A 27,327-nucleotide genomic window follows, 5' to 3' on the forward strand; every position below is an offset into this window, starting at 1 on the left:
CTGGTAGTCGTTTTGCTCTTACTCTGTTTTCTTTCAGTTGCCTTAAGCTTTCAGATTGAAACCTCTGGAGACCTTCAAAACACCTTGATCTCCATCCTTTTCGGTCATTCACCTCATCTTCAAGACTCCTGTATGGTATGTTCACTGCAGACAAGTTACTCTTCAACTTGTCCTTGTACCTAAGCCAAGGACGTCCGACAATTCTTTTACCACCCTCAGATTGACTGTACATCGCAATTTTTGGAATTCTGTCATCGGGCATCCTCAATACATCACCAGCCCACCGCAATTGCGATTGAATAAGGAATAATTCAATGCCAGATATTTTGCATTTTGTGAATAATTCGGCATTTGATACCTTGTCGCGGAGGCTAAGTCCACATATGGAGCGTAGACAGCTTTTGTGGAAAACGTCCAGCTGATTAATGTGATGTCTGTATGGAGTCCATGACTCAGATCCATAAAGAAGAATGGAAAGAACAACAGCACGGTAGACAAGGATTTTTGTGTCTAGTCGAATACCCCTTTCGTTCCACAAGCGATGGCGGAGATTTCCAAAGGCAAAAGTGGCCTTAGCAATCCTGTTTACAATTTCATCATCAAGAGAACCGCCCTGGTTCACCTTGCTACCAAGGTAAGGAAAGGACTTGACATAATTGATATCATGATTGTCGACTTTCAGCTTGCGCGCAGAAAATCTATACTCTGGTGGATTTTGCTTTACGCCTTCAACTTGTTTTGGGGTAGGGTGTGGCTGATGCACTACATCAGTCTTCCTTATGCTAATTGTCAGGCCAAAGGCCTTGCACGCGGCTGAAAATCGATCAAGAAGAACCTGGGCTTCCTCAAAGGACGTGGCTACCAGTGCGGCATTGTCAGCGAAGAGCAAGTTGCGAATAATTTTGGTGCGAAGAAGAGTCTTGGCCTTAAACCGTTGATGGTTAAATAAGCCACCGGATGACCGAAATTGAAACTTGACACCAGTGTCCAAATCATCAAATGCATGTTTCAGCATTAGTGAAAAGAAGAGCGCAAAGAGGACTGGCGCCATTACACATCCCTGTTTGGTCCCATTCGTAACATCAAATGGATCAGACATCATACCATCTGAGACAACACTGGCCTTCATCCCCTCGTGAAAGGAAATGATCACGTTCAGCATGTTTTCTGGAATACCAAGCATTCTTAAAACTTGCCAAAGAGCATCGCGATTCACAGTGTCGTAGGCCTTCGTCAGGTCAACAAACACCATATACAATTCCTGATTTTTCTCACGGACCTTTTCTGCCACCTGACGTAAGGAAAATATCATGTCAATGGTGCCGCGACCCGACCGAAACCCACACTGTGACTCTGGATACACCTTATCAACGAGACGATTTATGATTCGGTTTAGAATGAGCCTAGCCAGAATCTTTCCTGCAATTGAAAGCAGAGATATCCCCCGATGGTTGTCACAGACATTCTTGACTCCCTTATTTTTGTAGAGATGCTTGATGCAGGCATCTTTGTAGTCCTGTGGAACTCGGTCTGCTTTCCATATCTTTACAAAGCACATGCCCACCATGCTTGTACACTTCAGGCAGAATTGGATCCTTTGGTGATGGGGACTTGCCAGAAGCAATTTGTTTGATGGATTCCCATACCTCCTGATAAGCAGGTTCCAATGACAATTCTGGAATATCTGGATTCTGAGGAATAGAGGACACAACATCGCTGTCAATGACAGATGAGGTGTTTAAGACAGTTTCAAAGTGCTCCTTCCAACGATTGAGAATATCTGATTTATCAGTCAGCAATGCCTCTCCATCGGCTGTGCTTAATGGGGAAGCACCACTTTTCTGAGGACCAAATACCTCTTTCAGACCATCATAGAAGGCTTTCGTGTTCTTGCTGTCAGCAGCTCCCTGCAGTGCAGTTGCCTTATTGTACCACCATTGTTCTTTCATAGCTCGGAGAGCTCGCTGTACCTCACCTTTACACTTTTTGTAGGCTGTGTGCTTCACTGTTGAGTTTTTGTCCTCAATCCAAGATTTGTGAGATGAGTGCATTTGGTTAATCAGTGCTTTAACTTCATCGTCACTTTCGTCAAACCAATCCTGGTGTTTTCTTTTCGGTATTCCAAGGACTTCTACTGCTACAGCTTGAGTTACTTCTCGCAATGCTTTCCAAGAAGATTCAACATCATCAGTTACATCAAGATTATTGGAGAGCTCAGTTCTCTTTTCCCTGGATTTAAGAAGCCACACATCAATGCGTTTGGAGACTGTTGATTTTTTAACTCTGTGCCTTCGCACATGCAACGACAGTTTACTTCTGAGAAGGGCGTGATCCGAAAGATAGCAAGAAGTGTGGAAAGAGCGAGTGATTTTGAAGTCACTCATGTGCTTCCGCTTTGTTATATATATATATATATATATATATATATATATATATATATATATAGTTAAAACTATAAATAAATATATATCCTTCGTTGGAATATTATTTTGTCAGTAAGTCAATTAATTTCCTGCATCGCTGAATAGTTTTAATTACATGAACAAACAATAGTACCAATGTTCTTAAAGGACCACCAGTTGTTTATGAAACACTGTTGAGGAGATTTGAAAACAAAACAGTATATTGAACTATGTCTCCCCAGCAGTGTTGATCAAACACCACCTCACAGACACATATGTATATATTAGTTTGATGCCATGAAAATCGCATGCATCTGACTAGTTTCTCTGTCAACCATTCGATGCCCACAGCGTGTTTAAAGACTCGCAAAGTTTTATTGTTGAAGCAACTAGTTGGGAATTTGGATAAAGTAGCCCATCGGCAATTGCGCATTGATTTGATCCAAGAAAACGTTGTTAATGACACAATACTAAAACATGGCTTCCTCGGCCGGTAATTAAATGTTAAACTAGGTTTTGTTGGCTTCAAATCGGAGTTAAGTATCTGACTGATATACATGTAAAATACACACACACACACACACACACACACACTGTCTGTCTGTCTGTCTGTCTGTCTGTCTGTCTGTCTGTCTGTCTCTCTCTCTCTCTCTCTCTCTCTCTCTCTCTCTCTCTCTCTTTTACTCTTTCTCTCTTTTCGGCAGTTTAATCACAGTGATCATAAAATCCAGACGATAAATTGTTAGAAAAACGATTTATTCAATCAGTAATAACCAAAATGTTGAAAGAGGAAATAATAAAATGAAGAGAACCCCTGTGGAGAGTAAATTATGGCAATTATACGAAGGTAACTACCGACCTAAATTATAGAATTTTATGATGAAAAACATATTGTACTGCCATAAAAAAAAACACTTTGTACTGCCATGGCTAACGTGTAATCCATAAAAGGTGATAAATTGGAATCTAGGTGGCACTTTATCATATCCTTGTAGTTTCTGTTAACCAATCTTTCTGTACCATTGGCTTTGAAACAATTGTAAAAGAAATTTTGCTATGAATTTCTTTTGAAATTAATTAAAAACAATATTTCATATATAAAATCTGCAGGTCAATATTTTTTTAATTTTGAAATTGCTATGAAACGCAGAGAAGTGAAATTTGGTATAACACTGGAAGAGCATAACAAAGCGCCTTATTTTCCTAATTTTTGTGGAATTTTAACAAATATTTTGAAAATTATGCTAATTTTTCTATTTTCTGTTAATTTTAAGTGTGTATCACTTTATTGCAGGTCTCTCAAAATGCATAGAAAAGGTTGATTGACAGCTAGTGAAAAGGAACGTGTCGTTGCAGGCCTTGCAGAAGGTTTATCTCTCATATATCTAGCCATGGAGGTTGGAGAGATCGAAGAACATTGTCTTCGTTCGTTAAAAATCCAAACATCAAACCAAGGAAGGACAAAAATACAAGAAAGTAGTTTCTACTTGTGATGTTAGAAAAATTAGCCGTCAGTTAGTGCTGCTATATTTGACAAGGCTGGAATATCTTCCTTATCAAGAAAGACACGCTGCAATGTCTTAAACGAAACTGCAAGAAGCATTAAGCCCAAAGAAAGGCCTGTTTTAAACCAAAATCATAAGAAAAAACATTTGGCTTGGACTGAGAAATACATGAAAACTAGCTTTGAAAATGTTCTTTTCACCGATGAGGTCAGAGCAACCCTTGATGGACCAGATGGGTGGGCCAAAGTTTGGAGTCCTCTTGGATTCCCTACCCCTCATCGATTCCGTCGTCAACAGAGAGGTGGAGATGTCATGTTTTGGGCTGGAATAATCTGCGATGAACTAACTGGGCCATTTTGAGTGTCAGAAGGTATCAAACTGACAAGCCAGTCTTATATTTTATTTTTAAATGAGCATTTGTCACCATGGCTTGATGACCTTCCATTAGCATGTCACCGCAAATTGATTTTTATGCACGACAATGCACTATCCCACACAGCCAAAGCTATGACATACTACCTTAAGTCACCAGGCATTAGTGAAGAAATTTTGATGACATGGCCACCTTGTTCTCCAGATAAAAACCCAATTGAGCAGCTCTGGTCAATAATAAAGATAAAAGTTTATGAAGAAGGTGTTCACTTTTCGTCGAAGGATGAACATTGAAAAAAGATTTTGGAAGTTTGGAATTCACTAGCATCACATCATCTCAAATCCGCCGATTGACATCATAGATAAATACTTTTGAAGTTTTAACAAAAAAGCTACAATAATATCAGAGCGTCTCCATTTACACTGAACATCTACAGAATGCCAACATCAATATATTGCATATGAATGAGTCACCTATGGAATTTCCACAAGTCCCGCTAGTTATTATTATTATTATTATTATTATTATTATTATTATTATTATTATTATTCCATAATAGTCTCAGCTTTGGTCTGTATTTCATTGGATTTTTTATTTAACATCAGGTCAATTCCCTTGACTTCAGGCATTTAAGCAGTATTTTAGCACTTTCATCGTTCCTAACAAGACAACCTTGGAAGCAAGAATTGGAAAAGAAATTGTTTAAGCCATTTATCGTGGCTTTTCGTTATGGTTATAAGCATTCCAATAACAACAGCAAGTATTATAATAATAATAATAATAATAATAATAATAATAATAATAATAATAATGAGAAATTATAGTGGCATAGACTGGTACCACACCAAATAGTCATGAAGGCCAAGGAGGATAGAAAGACGGAGAAGAGAAAGCAATAACCAGACCTCCACTGGGTGAGTGCGAAGAGGTCTGTGAACCTGGGGAGGCTTATTTCCATTCAACTTCCAGTGAAAACCAATGACCGTTGTTAGCAAGAAATCAATAGTAAACTATTGTTGCAATAATGCGAAATCGCTTGCATGGATTATCAAAAAGTGTTGGAGAATACTGGAAATCTAGGGAGACTTGTTGTCATCTAGACTCCAGGAAACATACAGGTTGTTGACGGAGAGAGGTTTTTAAGGATGGCCTGTGTGAAAACTTCCACTGAGCACAAGGAGGATGAAAACACCAAAGAGAGAAATTGCTAACCAGGTCTCCATCAGATAAGTACGGAGAGAACTGGGACCTTGGGGAGGCTTATTGCCACTCGAATTCTAGTGAGGACCAATGGTTGCTACTAATGAAAAATTAATGGTAAACGCTTGTTGCAATAACACAAATTAATTTACCAATGGTATCGAAAAAGGTGGAGAGTACTGGAAATTCGAGGAGACTTGTTGTCACTCAAACTCCAGAGAACACCAGAAGCTGTTCTTGAACAGTATTCTTTGATGATGGCCTCCTAGTGAGTGAATAAAAATAACCTGGAGTCTCCAGTCTCCAGGAAACACCACAAATTGTGTTGGTGAGTAATTTCTGCTGATGACCTGTGTGAGTATTGAGTAATGATGATGATGATGATGATGATGATGATGATGATGATGATGATGATGATGAAGAAAAAAAAAACGGAGCATCACATGTTACGAGACATGGAACTTGACCTTTACATTTCCATAGTCTATGAGATGCCTTCAATAAGTTTCCAGACCTTTTTGTATAGGCATTTAAGTTTGTCATAGACTCTTGAAAATTCAGTATGTCATTGTTATACATCTTATGAGATGACTGACCGATTTTCATGATTTCAGGTTCAAAGGACCAGCTACAGCAGGAATTGAAGTACACCCTGCTAAAGTCTAATTGCCATAACTGCTGAATTTCAAAAATGCACTCTGACACTTTAGAAGAACAATATGCAATAAAATTTTATTTTAAACTTGGATAAAATGCCACAGAAACGTGTGGAATGCTTCAGACTGCTTTTGGACCACCTTGCATGAATCAAGCATCAGTTTTTGAATGGCATAAGAGATTCTTGGAAGGTAGGGAGTCTGTGAGGGATGATGAGAGGTGTGAGAGGAGTAAGGAAGTCAGAGTTGATTGGCCAAATAAAGAATTTCATGGATAAGGACTGTCGTGTGTCTATAGATGCAATAAGTGTTCTGTTTGATGTCAGTGTGGAAATTGTACACACAAGTATTCGATAGGAACCAAAGATGCGGTAGATTTGCGCAAGGTTTGTTCCAAGAGTGCTTCATTCTTGTCACAAACTATTTGATCAAGATAAGCATCCAGACAGTTCCTTACCCTCCGTATCGTCCAGATCTTGCTCCCTGTGACTTTTGGTTATTTCCTGTGCTACAGGAAAACCTTAGAGACTGTCGCTATGAGACAACTGAGGAGATGAAAGGGGCTATGACAAGGGTCATTTACACTTTCACACAAGAGGGCTTCTATGGCACCTTCCGGAGGTTGTTTGAATAGCACAACCAGTGCATTGCAGCCGGAGGAGATTATTTCTGCTCTCTAATATCAGAAAGACAGGCTATGTCAATGATTAAGCAAGTTTTCTTGTTTTTGTTTATAATGATTAAGTTAAGTTTGAAACATATTTTTTGAAGTAATGCGAAATACATTTTCAGTGATAACACACAAATACACATATCCCAAAGAAGTTTGGCATTGTCGATTTCCTGTACCCCATCATTATTTGTACTCACTTGGAGTTCTCACATCAGAGATTACTCACCGATAATTACCATAGGTGTTTCCTGGAATCTGAGCGACAAGAAGCCTTCCCTGCAACCTCTTTCCCACGTTGTGAGCCTATCTCTGCTTTATTGTTATTTTCATGGCAAGTGCTCGTCTGAGCTTCAATCTATGGTCTCCCCTCGCCAAACTTTCATGAAAAACACTCGTCTAGCCAAAATCACTATCAATAATTTCCCACACTCTTTATCTGTGTCTAAACCTAAATGTAGATTCCATGAACAAAGCTTTTTTCTTAGAATTGCGCACCTATGGAACTCTCTTTCGACTGCCTGCTTTCCAGCTGACTACAATTTGATTGTCTTCAAGTCCAACGTAAACAAGTTCTTGATGAACCGTCCCTCTAAATAATCCAATTTACAAAATTGCACTACTTATGTTTACTATGCTATAATCACATTGACTAATGTATACCCATTAAACTTTATCCTCGATAAATGGTGATTCTTGTGTAAAAAAAAATAACTTTGAGTTATCATAACAGCCGTTTACCATCGATTCATAGTTGGCAATGACTATTGATATTCACTGGGTGGCAATAAATCTCCACACTGTCACAGTACTCTTCTCACTCATTCAATGGCGGTTTGGGTAGTGCTATTTCTTCTTGGTCCTTTCATCCTCCTTAATTGTACATGACTATTTTGTGTGGTGTCAGTCGAGACTAATGCCTTTTCTTTTTTTTTTGGGGGGGGGGTACAGTGTTTATAAGATATCTGCATTTTCAATTCCCTTAGGTTAATTTGTTGTTTCTTCCACTTTTTTGTTTTACTTCTGTAGCAGTTTCCATGTGGCTGGCTAGTGTTTTTAGTTTATATGGTTTGGTTTCTGCAATCGAGGATTTTCTTTAAGATTTCTGATGTTTTTAACGTTATGGTCTGTTGTATTGTTGCATATTTTCAGTCTTTCCCTTGATTCCAATTTCTGTAAGTCTTTTTTTTTCTTTTTTTTTTAGGTTTTTCAGGTCTGTTCTTATTTGTACTAGCAATAAGCCTTTCATAGGTTCCAGTCCTCTTTACATTTATCGAGTGGAGATTTGGTTACTACTTTCTTTCCTAGATTTACCAGCTTCCTTGACCATTCACAGCTATTTGGTGTGGTGCCAGTCGATGCTGACTATATTTGGCAGGGGTGGAGCATATTGATTAAAAATTGTGTGGGGTTCTCTTAGTTCCATGTTGTGTTCCTTTCTATTGTTATTAATATTATTATTAAGGTGAGAAGAAAGTTCTTGCGGTATTTTTAATTTTTATTTCAAATGATGTATTTTCAAATAAATTTTCGTTACAATACCTTTACTTTATATATCATTTTAAAGAGCGTTTTTCGCTTTATCTAATCGTTTGAATTACAATCGTTTTAAAACAATTGTATCTTCTTTTCAGAACATTAATACAAGATTAAAAAAAAAGAAGCAAATTCACACAATTTTCTTATTTCAATTCAAGCTAGGCCGAAAAGCTGTTGAAACAGCTCGCGAGATCAACAAAGCATATGACACTATTGGTGTCATGAATGCATGCAGCGAGGTGCATATTGTGGTGAGAGGGGGTGTTTGACCGGACGGGATAGAGGGAGAGAGGGCAGAAGAGGGGGTGTTGATGTCTGATTGGGATAAAACAGAAACGTCTATGGGATTTTGTTAGAAAGAGAAAAAACAAATAATAATTGTTTTTATCTCATTGTCGTTATATATCTGTTAACATAAAAGGTTGTTTTTAAAACCTCTGTTGAGAGGTATGAAGAGATCCAGAGATCCTTAGCTGATTAAGGCTGACAACTTAGAATGGGGGGGGGTCAAGGGTAAGAGTCGTCACCATGCATTGTTCGACCTGGAATGACTAATCACTCCTAATTTGATAATAAGTAAAAACCTCAGTGCAAATGAGGGTTAAAATTTGGTAGAGATAAGTTCGAAGAGGAGGAGTAGAAATTAGGGGAACAGAGAGAGAGAGAGGTATTGAGTGGGCAAGATGAAGGGTAAGCTCTAAGAGGAAGAAAGAAAGGGTGTTTGTAACTACTCTCTGAAGGAGAGGTGGAGAAAAGGGGTTGGATTTAGAAAAAGGAATTCTGAAGAGAGTAGAGTCGTAGCCAGCAAACTGAACAGCTGGGCTGGTCAAGCGCTCCCGATTTGGGAGCCCTCAGAGCCTGATGTTATTATGTTTACTAGCCTGTGTTAATGGGAAATCTGTGACTTTACTGGTCTGGTCTTACATCGTTTCACTGCTATAGTCAGTCACCTCAATTTAGACAGTAGCTGTTATGAAGTAATGAAATTAATAAATAGTTTGTTATTGTTATAAACTGGAGTTCTGTTTGTTGTGAGGACTCTTCATTTTGCAGCAAGCCGCAAGGACCAGCAGAGTGATTGATGTACCTGGAGACTACCTACACAGGGTAGGAGACGATTAGATCGAGAGGCAAAGCGCCCCACTATGAAAACACAGTGGGTGAAGACGATCAACAGGTCAACTTGTGACAGGACAATGTACGATCGAAAGAACACCTGTCATATCGGGTGGAATCCGATGACGTTAAGGACACCCGGTGTGGTTGGTGGAATATCGGTCTCATTATGAGCAGTTAGCCCAGGAACCACTACTAAACGCACAGCACAATGGTGGTTTAAGAAATTTCGTGACGGTGCGAGAAGTCTTGATGATGAGCATAGCGGTCGGCCATCGGATGTTGACAACAATCAATTATGAGCATTAGTCAAAGCCAATCCATGCACAACTGTTCAAGAACTTCTGAATTAGACGTGATATATATGATGATTTCCAACTACTTGAGAGAGATTTGAAAGACAAAACATCTTGATAAATGGGTGTCTCACGAATTGAATGGCAACCAAAAGAAACGGCATTATGAAGTGTCCTCTTCTCTTCTTTTATGCAACAAGAACGACCCGTTTCTTGAATGGGTTGTGACTTGCGATGAAAAGCGGGTTCTTTATGACAACCAGCGATGCTCAGCTCAGTGGTTAGACACAGACGAAGCTCCACGATACTTCCTGAAGCCAAAGTGGCACCAAAAGAAGGTCATACTGACTATTTGGTAGTCTGCAGCCGGTTTTATCCATTATAGTTTTTAATGGAAGCAAAACCATTGCAGCAGTGAAGTACTGTCAATAAATGAATGAAATGTACCAAAAACTTTGACAACAACATCTTGCATTAGTCAACAGAAAAGGCCTAATTCTCTTGCATGACAATGCCCGACCGCACATTGCTAAACCGATGCTGCAGAAGTTGAACGAATTGGGCTACAAAACTCTGCCTCATCCACTATACACTTCAGACCTCTCACCTACCAATTACCAGTTTTTCAAGCATCTTGTCAACTTTTTGCGTGAGAAATGCTTCAAAAACTAAGCGATATCAAAAACGCCTTCAGCGACTTCATTGTCACTAGACCGCAAGATTGTTACATTACTGGTATGAATATATTTGTTTTGCGTCGGCAAAAGTGCGTTGATTCTGATGGTGTTTATTTCGATCAAAAAATTTTTGCTTGAACCGAGATATGTTCATTTGAATTTAAAAATTAAAAACTGCAAGAACTTTCTTGTCAACCTGATATTATTCACTCACCAGAAGTTTTCACATAGCCTATAATCAAAGAATTCTCTTTGAGAACAACTTGTGGTGTTTTCTGAAGTCTTAATGGCAACAAGTTTCTTTAGATTTCCAGTACTCTCCACTTCTTTCGATACTATTTGCAAATTAATTCGCGTTATTGCAACAACCATTTACCATTGATTTCTCATTGGTAGTGGCCATTGGTCTTGAGTGGATTTCGAGTGGCAACAAGCCTCTCCAAAATCTAAGTCCTCTTCGCACTTATCCAGTGGATGTCTTGTTAGTGCTTTGTCTCCTCTGTATTTCCATGCTCCTTGACCCTTCGACTATTTGGTGTGGTGCCAGTCGTGCTGACGGCAGTTTTTTTTTAGGGGAAAGGGAGAGGGAAAGAAAAGGGAAAGGGAATTATTATTATTATTATTATTATTATTATTATTAAAAAGTAGTTATTCTTGCAACTCATTCACAATAATGATCGTGTTATGTATGATCTTAACTTAGCTTTTCCTGTGGAGTTATTTAAAATAATTTTGAAATGTATTTTATATAGTGACAGCTAAAATTTTCTAACTATTTGATAAACTAGTATTATTTTTGTTTCTTTATACAATGTATTCAATTGCAGGAAAATGGTTCCGAAGCAAAGCCAACGCCTCAAACGACACCAAAGGAAAATGGTTCTGAAGCAAAGCCAACGCCTCAAACGACACCAAATGAAAATGGTTCTGGAGCAAAGCCAACGCCTCAAACGATACCAAAGGAAAATGGTTCTGAAGCAAAGCCAACGTCTCAAACGACACCAAATGAAAATGGTTCTGAAGCAAAGCCAACGCCTCAAACGACACCAAAGGAAAATGGTTCTGGAGCAAAGCCAACGCCTCAAACGACACCAAAGGAAAATGGTTCTGAAGCAAAGCTAACGCCTCAAACGACACCCAAACCCAAGGAAAATGGTTCCGAAGTAAAGCGAACATCTCAAACGACACCAAAAGAAAATGGTTCCGAAGCAAAGCCAACGCCTCAAACAACACCAAAGGAAAATGGTTCTGAAGCAAAGCCAACGCCTCAAACGACACCAAATGAAAATGGTTCTGGAGCAAAGCCAACACCTCAAACGACTCCAAAGGAAAATCTTTCCGAAGCAAAGCCAACGCCTCAAACGACACCAAAGGAAAATGGTTCCGAAGCAAAGCCAACGCCTCAAACGACACCAAAGGAAAATGGTTCTGAAGCAAAGCCAACTTCTCAAACGACTCCAAAGAAAAATGGTTCCGAAGCAAAGCCAATGCCTCAAACGACACCAAAGGAAAATCGTCCTGAAGCTGTCAACACTCCCGGATCTGATGGTCACCTAAGTCCTTCAGAGAGTGTCGATATTTCGCATATAACTAAAGACAGTGATCAAAAGAAGAGAACACCAACCCCAGAACCAACACTGAGCGCTAGTCACTCAGATCAACTCCCCGCTCGAGGCTCAGCAACAGAGTTTCCCTCACAGAACACTGGTTCAACTACCCAACCAACAGACAGTAAACTTGAAATAGCCAATGATATCCAACCATCTTACCAAAAGCCTTTGCAACCGGCTTATGCACCATATCAATCGGAGAATTCAATACCAAACCAAAGTAAATCACCACAACAGTCTCAACATCAAATTCCACAACAACAGTTTTTTGGCACGTCATCTCAGAGACTGGCCGGACCACAAGAAGCTCCAATGACAAACAAAAATATAGCAACTAGTGCAGCGCCAGTTGCTGCAGCATCGTCATCATCATCATCATCATCATCATCATCATCATCATCATCATCATTCCCAGTAAAAAACACAATACATACTAGTCCTTCTTTTGTCCCACCAAGTAGCAATGCTGACCATGAGGGACAAACTCAACCACTTCCACAACCACAGGCCACAAATTCGAACTACAATCAATATATGTCTTTAGCCCAAAAGATTGTGCTGCAGAGACAGATTGTTGCCGCCTGTGATTCAGCAACCAGACAGGTATGTATACATATATATATTTATAATTAAATGATAATTATTATTTATACCTACAGACACTAGTGTTTCATGCTAACGCAATCATCAGTGTAGGGGTAATAATTCCTGCTGGTTATGAGATTAAAACTCAGCCATAAAGTCACCTTTTGCTCCATTTGCTAAACCTCTGCCATCAGAGCCACCAAACAATTGCCACGGGAATGAAGTAAATTAAGAACTATTAAATGCTGAATTCGGGCGAATATATTTGACAATCTAGAGTGTTCGAACGAGCAGAAGTTGTGTACACTGCATAAACGCTAGTTGAGTGCCTTAGTTATAATTCTGCAGACAGTGCTCATCCTTACGTATTCTTAAAGGTGCTTGATAATTATAATTAAATAATAATTATTCATTTTTTTTATATAATTGTTTTGCTTCAGTTTTAGTATTTATGTGTTAGTTTAATTATGGTGCTTGTTGTTTTAATGTTCGCAATCACTGTGGATGCACTCACTGCTTATCCATTGATCACATTGTATATAGAGCAATTGTTTTGCTGACATTCTCAGCAAAAAATATTTTAAATATCTATTGACACTAACCCACACCCTAACTCTATAAAAACATGTATCTTGTTAGTTTCATTATCGCGTTTGCTACATTTTATGTTCGCTACAACTGTGGATACAGTCACTGTTTACGCAATGTTCATGTTATGTATATTTCATTTTTTTTTTCGGTAACACTTGGTGGAATATTTGCCCTGAACATGGCATTAAGCTTTCACCAAAAAAGGAAATTTCCTGGAAATATCAAATCACATACAGTCCCTATCCGCATATATTTCCTGGTCAAGGTAGATGGCATACAGTGCTTTCAATAAGTTTCCAGACTTTTTTCGTATGGACACTTTTATTGATAGTACACACATGAAACTCTAGTTCCCTTGCAACGTTTCAGTCCATATAATCTTCTTCAGGTTATAGCTTGTTGTTGAACTCGGAAATCTTTTGTCAAACTCGGGAATATTTGTTACACCACGAGCTGAAACAGATAAATTACTAAGTAAAATTCATTTCTAAGCAACACTCTTCGGGGGGTTGTAGATTCAATTATCAGGATAGGCGATACTCAGGATACAATTGCAAATTACGTAAAACTTCTACTTGGTTATGGCTGACAGAACGAGAACATGCTTCTCTTGTGCATCAAATAAAAGGTTCTATTCAAAATTCCGTGCAGATTCTTGAGTCAAGCAAAAAGATTTCTGACTTCAACAAGATACATGTGAAGAAGGTCGAAGATTACATCTGCCGAAATGTTGTGAGAATAACACGCAAGATGAAAACAGTAGTCTGAATAATCCAAATAATACATATTATCAATCCTCATCTCAAAAATTCAGAAACATAATAATATTTGTGTAAAATGGGGTGGGGTAGTTGGTTGCAAGTATTGAGACAGGAGGTAACCATTTTGTAGAGTCAGCCGTGTATATATGCATCGGACTTGAATAAGAAAACGGTCGTTAGAGTTGGAAGGAAAAACACCAACGTCTTCTCTACAATAAATCAATTTCTATTTAACTGGAACCTGAGAATAAAAGATAGCATGTAAGTTAAGATGCTTAGTCAGCAAGAATTATAGTAGAAATGGAATATAGTCGAAGATGATCGTGAGTTTATTCCAGCTTCTCACCACCGTGATAAAAGGTGAGAGGAAATTTCACATTTTTCTGCGTTGACCCTGAGTTTTCATAGTGATGTACTAATCGCCTATGTATTACGACGTGAGTTTGAAAGTGCAAAACCAAATACTTTATTACTAGCGGGACTTATGAAAATTCCACAGGGGACTCATTCATATGTAATATATTGATGTTGGCATTCTGTAGATGTTCAATGTAAATGATATTATTGTAACTATTTTGTTAAAACTGCAAAAGTATTTATCCAAGCTAGCAGGGACGCCTAGCGAAGCCAAGTCGTAAAATACGCTTAAATATGATATTTTAGTTCTTGCAGATTTCGTATGTATTATTATAGAGTTAATGTTCTATCGATTTTTATACATTATAAAGTTGAAATTTCAAAAATAAAAAAATATATCTACATGATTTATGTTCATCAGCTTGAATAGAAATCGAATCCCAAACACACACACACACACACACACACACACACACACACATATATATATATATATATATATATATATATATATATATATATATATATATATATATATATGTAACTTTAGTTCCTTCGGCTATAATCGAAATCGAAACCAAAACTTATGAAGAATTCTTGATAGAATTATTTATAAAAAATAGATTACTAAGGTGCCATCAGCTAAAATCGAAACCGAAACCAAGATTTATGAAGAATTCTAGATAAAATTATTTTTTAAAAATAGATTATTGGAATGGCATTAGTTATAATCGAAACTGAAACCAAAACTGATGAGGAATTCTTGGTAAAATTATTTCTAAAAAAAGATAGATGACTTAAGTGGCATCAGTTATAATCGAAACTGAAACCAAAATTATGAAGAATTTTAAGTAAAATTATTTATAAAAAAATTAAATGACTTGAGTGCCATCAGCTGTAATCGAAACCGAAACCAAAACTTATGAAGAATTCTTGGAAGAAATGGAAGTACATAGCAATTAAACGACCCCGATGTAAGCGTGACACAGAAAATAACACACGCTATCGTATTAATATATAGATTATGCAAGCAATTGCTTGTATACATAAATAAAAATAGATCTTTTGTCACATCCCGTTGACGAAATGTTGTATCCCTCTGTCCGTTTTACAAGTATTTTAATGGTAGATGCCCCGACGAGTTCAAGTGTAATGTGAACAGACATCTTGCTGCTAAACTCCCTACATAGTATCCGTGCAATTTATGTTTCAGATAATAGCTCCCTACATCAAACTGAGGCTGTGCCTTGCTTGGGATGAAAAGGCAATTAAAAAAACAAATTTAATAATCAAACGATACTGTATTAATTAAATGTAACTTTCAAACTAAACTTTTAAAATAAAAACATATTTTACAACAAAAAGAAAGTACTGATATAGTTTAATAACAACAACAAAAAATCTAATTTTCTTTGCAACGTTGAGTAGGTGCACTTAGTAACCGATAATTTTCTTTGTCTCTTCTTGAACATGAACTCAGTCGGTACCGCCTTAGCTTGTCATCTACCTTTCATTAATTTAGTTTGGTATGATATCCACAATTTGTTATACAATCTACACATCACACCGCAATCAGCACAAGGGCAAGGAAAACACTTCTCTTAATTGTCTTTAAAAGAATGTGTGGTTACCGACCCTAACTCCTACAAGCATATCTCTCTCTATATATAGAATTATTTTTGTGGACAGGGACGTGCAAAGGGAGATGCTAGGGATAACCAGTCACCTGCCTCCTTTACTCCTGTTTTAAAAAGTGCCCTTTACATAGGAATGTATTATAGGCTTGGAATATATATATATATATATATATATATATATATATATATATATATATATATATATATATATATATAGTAATGTATTATTGCTATATTTTTGCCGTTTTTTTTTCACTTCAGCACCTGCCCTGAAAAAGTTCTCTCCACATCACTAATATATATATATATATATATATATATATAGTCTGAATATATATATAGTATAGTCTGAATATATATATATATATATATATATATATATATATATATTCAGACTATACTATATATATATATCCAGACACTATGCATATATATATATATATATATATATATATATATATATATATATATATATATATATATATATATATATATATATATACATATATATATATATATATATCCAGACACTATATATATATATATATATATATATATATATATATACACATATATATATATATTATATATATATATATATATATAGTGTCTGGATATATATATATATATATATATATATATATATATATATATATATATATATATATATATATATATATATATATATTGGAATTATTGGAATAATAAAAACCCATTGATTTAAATAAAGTTTTTTTTAATTTCATTGAATCACTATAGTTTGCTATATATATATATATATATATATATATATATATATATATATATATATATTCATGGAAAGTGTTCGACTGAGCTTCAATCTATGGTCCCCCCTCGCAAAACTTTCACAAGAAACACTCGTCTAGCTGTAAACACTATCAATAATTCCCCCTACTCTTTATCTGTGCCTAAACCTAAACATAGATTCCATGAACAAAGCTTTTTTATTAGAACTGCACGCCTGTGGAATTGTCTTCCGTTTTCCTGCTTTCCGGCTGACTACAATATGGTTGTCTTCAAGTCCAACGTAAATAAGTTCTTGATGAACCGTTCCATATAAGTTATCAAATTTAACAAATTTTAATTACTAATGATTATTATATTGTCCAATTTCTACTGTACACTCTTTAACCCTTATCCTTGAGTGGCCTCTTGGCCTTGATAATGTGTTGATACCTATGAAAAAAAACCCAGAAAAAGTCCAATGTGAACAAGTTCTAATTGAATCGTCCCCCTAAGTAATCCAAGTTACAAAATTCCCACCGTTTACTATGCTAAAATCACAATGACTAATGTATACCTATTAACCCTTATCCTCGAGTGGCCTCTGGGCCTTGATAAGTAGTGACACCCATGGAAAAAAAAAAAGCTTAAAAGATTATCAAAAGAGGAGATAACTCCACATCCTTTTGATGAATGCCGCCATTTTGCGAGTCAGCTCTCACGCTAATTGCTAGTCTTTAAGTATGCAATGGTTTTCTTCGTAGTTTCTCGCATTGTAGACAGTTTTCACCGAATGTTTATTTTGTACTCTGTTTTGGATAAAGGGCGTACGTTTGAGCTCATCATCTCAGCCGAGCGGTGAGTTAGAAATATAAAGCTAATAGATAAATATACCGCCAATTCTATTGATGCCAAATTATACTTTGATGATGGAACATTTTTCAACTCAATACACACCACGTTTCGGCTTATCATCTCAGTCGAAATACGGGTTAGACATATAACATAAATATATAAATGTACAGCAAACTTTGAATGCCAAATTGAAAGCCAAATTGTAGCTTCCTATGGTAGACTATTATCACTACAATTACATACCACCAATGTAAGGCAAATGAAAATGGTGTAAAACCTTTCGAAATGAGTTTTAATTGAAAATTTTGAGTGAGGTTTACCACATATTTCGTTGTCAGCCCCTCGAGTGCTAAAACAACTTCTATTTAGCTTGTATTTTCTTATGACAGAGAACACCAGTCACACGTTGCGGACATGTTTATTCGTTAATCTATGTACAAGGGTCGTTCCAAAGTAATGGCTAATATATTTTTTTATTTCACTAGAATGGATTAGAGAGGATTGCAAATTGCATTGTTATGATGAGTTAACATAAGCATTCATGACCTGAAAGTTTCGTCGCTTTATTGCAGATATCGACAGCGTGTGATTCTAAAAAAGAAACCGCTGTCATAGAATGTGTCATTGAATTTCTGGCAAAAGTGCATTGAAGACGATGGCGAGTATGTGAACAGAAATCCATTCTGGAGCACAAAAGCTTGTTTTAATGATACCGACTTTTTGCTTTTGTAACGATCGTTCATCGCTGGAAAAACGACTATCTATCTATCTATCTATCTATCTATCTATCTATCTATCTATCTATCTATCTATCTATCTATACATCTATCTATCTTACTTTCTATCTATCTAACTATCTATCTAACTTTCTATCTATCTAACTATCTATCTATCTAATTTTCTATCTATCTATCTATGCATCTATCTATCTAACTTTCTATCTATCTAACTATATATTTATCTAACTTTCTATCTATCTATCTATCTATCTATCTATATATCTATCTATCTAACTTTCTATTTTTCTATCCATCTATCTATCCATCTATCTATCTAACTTTCTCTCTCTCTCTCTCTCTCTCTCTCTCTCTCTCTCATATATATATATATATATATATATATATATATATATATATATATATATATATATATATGTGTGTGTGTGTGGAGAGAGAGAGAGAGAGAGAGAGAGAGAGAGAGAGAGAGAGAGAGAGATAAAAGATAATAGATATATCATTGAAAATATCATTTCGTAACTTCTCCAAATAACTTTACAAAATAATGCTTTCAATACCGTGACCAAGCGGTTCTATTTAACAAAATGCAAACCATACAACAGACATCAAATTCGCTCATTAACAAGATGTTCAATAAGAAGGGATATATATATATATATATATATATATATATATATATATATATATATATATATATATATATATATATATATTGCTTATCAACGAATAAGTAACCATCTCACTTAATACGAGCAAAATGAAGAGAAAATGAAAAGGCTTCTTTGAAAACAATTAATATCATCAATCGTCCCCGAAAAAAGTAATTAAATGAACTTATGCTCTAGGTGTATCAGAATTTTTGTAGGAATTTTTGACAGCCCTAACACGAAACTGCGAATAAAATATAAAAATCTCGTTATTTCTCTGTTAAAAGTGGGTTATTTAATTTTCTTTATGGATTATACTTCCAAAATAAACTATTAAAGTTGTTTTAAAAGTAATAGAAATATATTTTTTTTAAAACAGTAATGAATTTTCCGAACTCAATATTTTTCAATTTTTAAACTTTAAAAATCTATCAAAATTTTTCTATTGATTCTATTTTTACGATATTTTCAGGGTCAATGTGAAATTTTATGTTCTTTCCAATAAACCGAATATAATATTTTAGACAAACGTTTTTTTTTAATTCACGCCCCCCCCCCATTTTCAAGTTTCTATTAAAAAGTAAATAATTAATTTACTCACCGAAAAGTAAATAATTTACTCACAAATTGAAGAGAAAAGGTCAGTAAATAATATATTCAAATTTAAAACAAAAAACAAGTAGTGTTTTTTAGAATTTTACCTGTAAAGTTTGAAGTTTAAAACCTTTTTTTTAACCACGTTATTTGTTTTTTCTTTTCTTTTAATGGAACCTTGGTCCTTGCTCCTTTAATTGAAAAAAAATTAGGGCTTGAATTACATTTTTCGAGGAGTTATAAGCTTGGAAAGACAGGGGGTCGAATAATTCACGCCTCTCATTTTGAAATGTCTATTAAAAAGTAAATAATTAATTTATGTACCAAAGTCTTATATATCACAAATTGAAGAGAAAAGGTCAATAAATAATATATTCAAATTTAAAACAAAAAACAAAAGAAGTGTTTTTTAGAAATTTACATGTAAAGTGCGAAGTTTAAAACCTTAAAAAAACACGTTTTTTTTTTGTTTTGTTATTTAATGAAACCTTGGTCCTTGCTCCTTTAATGGAAAAAGAAATTAGGGCTTGAATTACATTTTTCGAGGAGCTTGGAAAGATGGGGTGGAATTATTCACTATTTTCACGAAATTTCTGACACACCTACTTATGCACTTAACAAAAAAGTATATGAACTTTATTTGGTACTATTATTTCACACACACACACACATACACACGCACACGCGCACACGCACACGCGCACACGCACACACACGCACATATATATATATAATAAAAATTACAAAATACTCTCTTCATACATTGAATCTATCGAGATAATAATACTCAATAAACTAAACAGAGTAATTAAAAAACAAGTCCGCCTGCTTCCCTCCGGACTACAACTTGGATGTTTTCAAGTCCAATGTTAACAAATTCCTAATGAACCGCCCCCTAATTAAACACTTCATCAAATCTCCACACTAACGTAATGTACTTGCAATAACCCTTATCCCTGAGTAGCTTCCGGGCCTTGATAAGTGGTGATCACTGTGTAATATATATATATATATATATATATATATATATATATATATATATATATATATATATATATATATATATATTATCGGAGGCCACTCGAGGATAAGGGTTAAAGAGTGTACAGTATTCTATGGGACAATATTATAGTAATCGTTTGAAGTGTACATTTCTTAAATTGGATTACTTAAGGGGAACGGCTTATCAAGAACATCATCTGGTTGGACACCGTCTTCCGTGGCTGAATAAGCCTATCTTCAATCTACATTGTCGGTTGCAGACGTCGCAGATGAAGATCGGTGCATTGAATTGGTGGTCTGTTGAATTTTGATGATTGGCCTTTAAGTATAGTCTGAAATTGTCTTTTGGTCATCATTACTGGGCAAGTATTTAATATAATAATATCCAGGGATGTGCAGAGGGGTGGTGGTTCTAGGGGTGCCCAAGTGACTTTTACTCCTGTTTAAAAATGCCCTTTACAGAGAAATGTATTATAGGCCTGTGCCCTATCATTATATTTTTGCCGTTTCTTCACCGTAGCATCTGCCCTAAAAAAAATTATCGGCACATCACTGGTTATGTGTATGCGCCAGATTAATGCCCAAACTAATTAATGGATCATTATGAACGTTGAAACATAGCTGTTAGGTGTCCTTGGTCCAAATGTGAACTATATTTAGTTTTATGAAAAAAAGTAAAGGTGGTGGTAGTCCTTTACGAATTTCAGATACCTCCGATGTTTTGAGGAATTTTTACAATAACACATCACTCAATAAGCTTGACATATAAATGGCGCCACTATAAAATATTGCAGGTTTGGATTACAGTGTAGTATCTGTTCTGAGGCTACACTTAAGTTAGTTTCTCTTTGGTCAATGTGGGAGAAACCCTTCTATAATAAGGCAATTTTTATTTTTGCCCACTTCCAGAGTGTCCCTTTTGGGGGAGTTGGTTTCCCCCCCCCCCCCCACATTAAAAACGACTTGTGTCACATTGTGCTCTTGTGGAGAAGCAAATAAGTACCAATTTATTTCGTTTTACTCTTTCGTTATTGCTTGTTTTTTGTGTGTGTAGATTTTCTTCTTTTCGTTGTATATGCGTATTTATTGAACGTGAAAACGAGGTTCTGTGGTTATAATTGTTCTGAATATTTATTTTATTCTATATCCTTTATTTATTTATTTATTTATTTTTATGTTTTTGTTTTATGTTACTGTTTTTGTTTTATGTTACTGTCCACACTGTTTTATGAGTTTCCTGTGTTAAGTTCATCGCGCATTGTTTTTCTTCTTCTTCTTTTTTTAAGTGGACGATGTCGCATTTCAGCGATGGCGCATTGATGTGTATCGGCGGCCATGCTTTTTTTCTTCTTCTTTCTTTCGTTTTTTTTTTTTTTTTTTTTTTTTCCAGGCGAGATTATTTCGTTTTCGTCTTTGATGAACCGGCATAGTGGATGTGCTGAAATAATGAAATCGACTTTTTAATTCATATACTGATTGCTTCCTAGAGGCGTTGTGTTTTGTTCATATATTTTGGTTTTGTTTTGCGTATGCTTCTCCTCTCAAAGTCTATCAGAAAATGAAATGTCTGACCAACACGATGTAAGTAGATATCTGATATCATTTTAATGCATGAAACTGGCGCCAAAATTAGAATTTGTATCACCTTTTGCAACTATAACGTCAATCTTCATTTGTGTTATTCATACCAGTCAAAGATACGTCTTCGACAATTAGTCCGACAGAGTCTTAGCCATTTTTAGTTAGTTGCTCCCATTGTGGCGAGGTAGAAGAATTGATCAGGAGAGAATTCAGAAAATCTCTAAATTTCATCTGATCACCTGGCTGGGTCACTTTTAGTTTTAAAGCCTGCAGATAATGTCGAGGAGGACACCAGGGACTTACCAATCCAACGAATTTGGAAAGATGCCCCAGATACCTCCAGACTCAAGCCCCAAAAGCCCTTCTACAACTCAAAAATCATTTTTTTTTTTTACTTAATTGGGACATGGAAAGAGCAATGGAGAAACAATACTCCCAAAGGAAGGAGAGAACATCATTGAAACCCCAATTTTGCGCCTCCCAGATTTTACTACAAATACTAGCAAGCAGTGGGTAGCTATAGACCAGATCAGAATAAGACGCTGCAGGATTGTAGTAAACAAACACAGGTGGAGACAAATAGACTTCCCAATCTGCCTAAAGCGCAAGGAAGACACAGACCACCTGATCCTACACTGTCCAGTCACTCGACTGGAAGGAGGCTATGTGACAGCCCATCTATCTGAAGACATTTTCTCAGACTGGCTACAAAAATAACGGTATAGAGGTCAAACCAATACAATACTACTGCTACTACTACTACTACTACTACTACTACTAGTTAGTTGCTGACTATGCTTCTGTTGGGCTGAAGTATGGTTTTGTAACAGTTATAGAATTAAGATCTATTTTTATTGCTAACTTGTTCTCACTCACAGAGTAATGGATACGTTGCTCGGTCAAAACATTTTTGCATGTAAGACACTTCTTCCAAACTTTTCCAACACCTCTTATTGTTTAAACACTTTCACACTTAGCAGTCTTTAAACGTCAAAGTGACAATTTAATCTGTTAAATATAGTTTCACATTCTTGACGAATGTATATAAGGCAATTAGTTGTTTCATAAAAAAAAAACACTTGACGTAAGTTTATAAAACTGAATGACAATTTATTTTCTGTTCAATTCTTTCTCAATGTACCATGGAGAGAGAGAGAGAGAGAGAAAGAGAGAAAGAGAGAAAGAGAGAAAGAGAGAGGGGGGAAGGCGTGGTGGAGTGTTGTGGGTGACACAAAATGGCAACTGATCGTCTCGGTCCTCTTCTCTCTAACTGCCTTTTTCCCTTGGCTGGCATTTTTTATTTACAAAAACTTTAGATAGGAATTTCATTTTCCATGCCGTATTCCACTGGCCATTATTAAATTCGTCCAAGGACAAGTTTCAACATGACTGTCTTCAAAAGTTGTCAGTTAAAGAATGTTGATTTCAAAATTTCTACACACTTCTTGCAATTGTTATGACTTTTGATGACATTTGTTGGTTTGAAGATTTGTCTACAATATTTACGTGTGTGCATCCAGTTCCATATGTGTGTGTGCACAACCAGCAACAATTCCGACATTGCCCAGAATACTATTCAACATATATATATATATATATATATATATATATATATATATATATATATATATATATATATATATATATATATATATATTACTCGCAGTAATTGTCATTTCCTACACTGTTGAGAACACAAGTTCGAAACATATGTGTCTGTAAGTTTGAAAATAATTCTTAATATGATGAGAATAATGGGAATAGTATTCCGACAAAATAGAAAAATAAAAAGGAACAAACCGAATTATGTGTTCATCAATGTTTCGTCTTTATTTCGAGACTTCTTTTGGATGAATAAAGACGAAACGTTGATGAACACATAATTCGGTTTGTTCCTTTTTATTCATATATATATATATATATATATATATATATATATATATATATATATATATTTAAAAGAGTGTACCCATCAACAATTGTGGGTTTTTTTTAAAGGTTTTCATCATATTTTTATTTTAAAATATTTTTATAATATTTTTATAACGCGTTTCGAGCTTAGGGTGTGCTCTCTTCAGATATTTTCGTAAAAAGTTTTTCTTTAAAATGGGAGTTTGTGGATATGCCTCCGCTGATATTAAATATGTTTTTCATAGTGGTGCGATGCGTGTGTTCAGTGTTTAGACGTTCTGTCTCCAACTGTAAGTGTTTCACTGTGACCGGTCAAAGTTAGTTTCAAAGAGTGTTTTTTAGTCCATATGGTGAAGATTTTTATGGCTTCTTTAGGGTTCTTTTTTAAAGACTTTCTTTCCCCATGTATAGCATACACTCACACACAATCCCATACGCATACATATATATTCATGTACATGTACACATGCACACGCAGACAGGCACACACACATACACACACGTACATACATAGAAATATATGTAGGAGCATACATATATACACATATACATACCCACCTACACACTCACACACGTACTCGCATACATCCACCTCTAACAATTATTTTTATTTTTTTATTTTTTATTTTATATATATATATATATATATATATATATATATATATATACACACACTTTTTTTTTCCTACCAAAACACGCATGTATATATGCGCTTAATCATTCAGACATATGTACACGCACCCACACACACACACAAGTAAGATGGAGAATAATAGGTAGAAGATATATATACACACACATACACGCACATACACACATATATGTACACACATATATGTATGTGCACATACACTCACAAACATCCACATACTATGTAGGCACATACACATACACACACACATGCACACACACAGACATATGCAGGGGCTCACACATACGCGTATATCCATATTCACACGAACACATTTACCCACTCATACATGTGCATACATATGTATATATACATACATACACACACATACATACGGATGTGTATACACTCATCCACCCATATATATATATATATGGGCACATGCACTCACAATCCCACACACACATACATATTCATACATCCCACCTTATGTATATATTGGTTGAAGTTTCCTTTCCAATCCATGCACATATGCATACATGGATTCGGTCACCCAAACATAAGTGCACGTATACATACAAACAAGATGTAGCATAGATAACAGATGATATATAATTATACACACACGCATACACAATCATATGTGTACACCCACGCACATACACATATACACACGCACACACGCGCGCACACACACATACATACGTTTAATTTCTAGTTGTTTGTTTAGTTAAGAGAAATGGTACTGTACTGGGTATGGGCGCGCGCACCCGCGAAAGTGTGCGTGTGCCTTATTGTGCTTTTTTGTTGTTTCGTGTGTGAGGGTGAACACCTACCCAAGCATGCATGCGTGTAAGTGTATTTTGTGTTTTGCCTATTTATGTGTATAATTATGGAGAGACGTTTAAGGCGGGGTTAAACTTTGTTATGAAATTTTTTTCTTGAGTTAGCAAGTAGAAGTAGAACTATTGATGTGAGCGCATATATATGAATGTGTGAGTTTAAATCGTTGCATGTATGTGAGAGAGAAAGAGAAAGGTAAAGAGAGATCAAGAGAAAAGTGAAGAGAAAGAAAGAAAAAGAGGAAGAGAGAGATAGCTTCTGCGTGTGCGTGCATGCATGTCCTGGTAAAGGAGTGTCAGTAGTGTTGGTGGTAATTGCGGTTGTGGTGGTGGTTGTAGTTGTGGTGGTGGCAGTTTAGACTTTTCAACATATGGATTAATTGATGTGCAGGCATCAATATAGTTGCTAATGTTGCGATTAGTTTTGCTTCCCTGAATTTAACAGTTTAGTCAATAATATGTGTCATAAATCGCTATATATCACATGAATTTAAAACAAAAAGAACATCAGGGAAAGCTTAAAACACTTGGAGAGCACATATATCCACCAACACCATGTCCATGTAGCAGTAACATATTTTGGTGTGCTATTTTTTTCTTGCTATCCATAAAGTACTACTAGGTAATTGACCTGTCGGCCAATCAGATGTCTTTGTGAAATAATACAATTTGTTAAACAAGCACTTGTCTAGCTATAACCACTGTCAATAATTCACCTTACTCTCTAATTGTGCCTAAAACTAAAAATAATACGGAATTTAGGTTGTTAACATCTTTCCTAAACAGTTGGTGGACGTTCTCCTGGCGTCTGTCGATAAAACGCCTGCTTCACAGCTGTGCTTTTTTAAATTCTCTACTTTTCTGCAGCTTTTTTGTTCATTTACTTTTACATCTGATGATGAGTCAACGAAGAATCAGAAATGTTCACGATACATATGAAACATGTATTAATTATTTTGGATGTTAGTGCAAGAAAAATCAGAAGAAAAATAAAAAAATACGATAGATGGATAATTAAGCATAAAATTTTTGTTATTTCTACTCACAGCAAGGAGAGGAGGTTTGTCTTGAAACGTTATTAGACGACCGGAAACACCATTGAAGTGCAAAGACGATTCGAAGTATGATTACATTTTTTTAGACAACCTCTCTCTCTCTCCCTCTCTCTCTCTCTCTCTCTCTCTCTCTCTCTCTCTATATATATATATATATATATATATATATATATATATATATATATATATATATATAAAGCTGAATGTCTGTGTGTGTGTCTGGCCACAAATAGGCTCCTATATGGTTGACTATTATAAAAATCTGATTACATATAATGATAGAAGATGTATTGAGACACAGAAATGGGCATGTTTGATCAGAACGGTGGTTCATTAAAATTGTGGAGTCTGCGTTCGTGCCTGGTCCACAAAGTATGGAAATAAAAAATTTAAAAATAAAAAAAAAAACGTTTACAAGTGTTTTTGATATAGATGTATTTTTGATAAGTATGTTTTAACTTAAATAGGGATGGTATAATAAAATTGGGGGGTCTGCGTTCGCGCCTGGCCTCCATAGAATGGAAATAGGCACAAACTTTAATAAAGATTTTTCATATCTATCTGCGTAAGTATACTTTGATGATTATGTTTCAGTTTGAAGAAATATGGTATAATAAAATTATGGGGTGTTCGTTCGCGCCTGACCTCCATAGAATGGAAATATGTCACAAAGTTTAACAAGGTTTTTTTTTAATATAGATCCACAGAATATTGTGATAAGTGTTTCAGTGTGAACATGTATGGTATAATAAA

The 27,327-nt window shown here is 35.6% G+C and overlaps 1 protein-coding gene across 1 annotated transcript in view; it reads left to right on the top strand.

Moving 5' to 3' along the window:
• Nucleotides 1-27,327, top strand: part of LOC145284576 (uncharacterized) — a 103,129-nt gene that overhangs the window by 52,146 nt on the left and 23,656 nt on the right. The window contains exon 3 of the mRNA XM_080133490.1: nt 11,262-12,647. Within this exon, the coding sequence (XP_079989616.1) occupies nt 11,262-12,647 (1,386 nt within the window). The remainder of the gene's footprint in view (nt 1-11,261; nt 12,648-27,327) is intronic.

The sequence above is a fragment of the Euprymna scolopes genome, chromosome 9 (genome assembly GCF_053919585.1).
Source record: "Euprymna scolopes isolate OS-2025 chromosome 9, ASM5391958v1, whole genome shotgun sequence".
NCBI classification, from domain to species: domain Eukaryota; kingdom Metazoa; phylum Mollusca; class Cephalopoda; order Sepiida; family Sepiolidae; genus Euprymna; species Euprymna scolopes.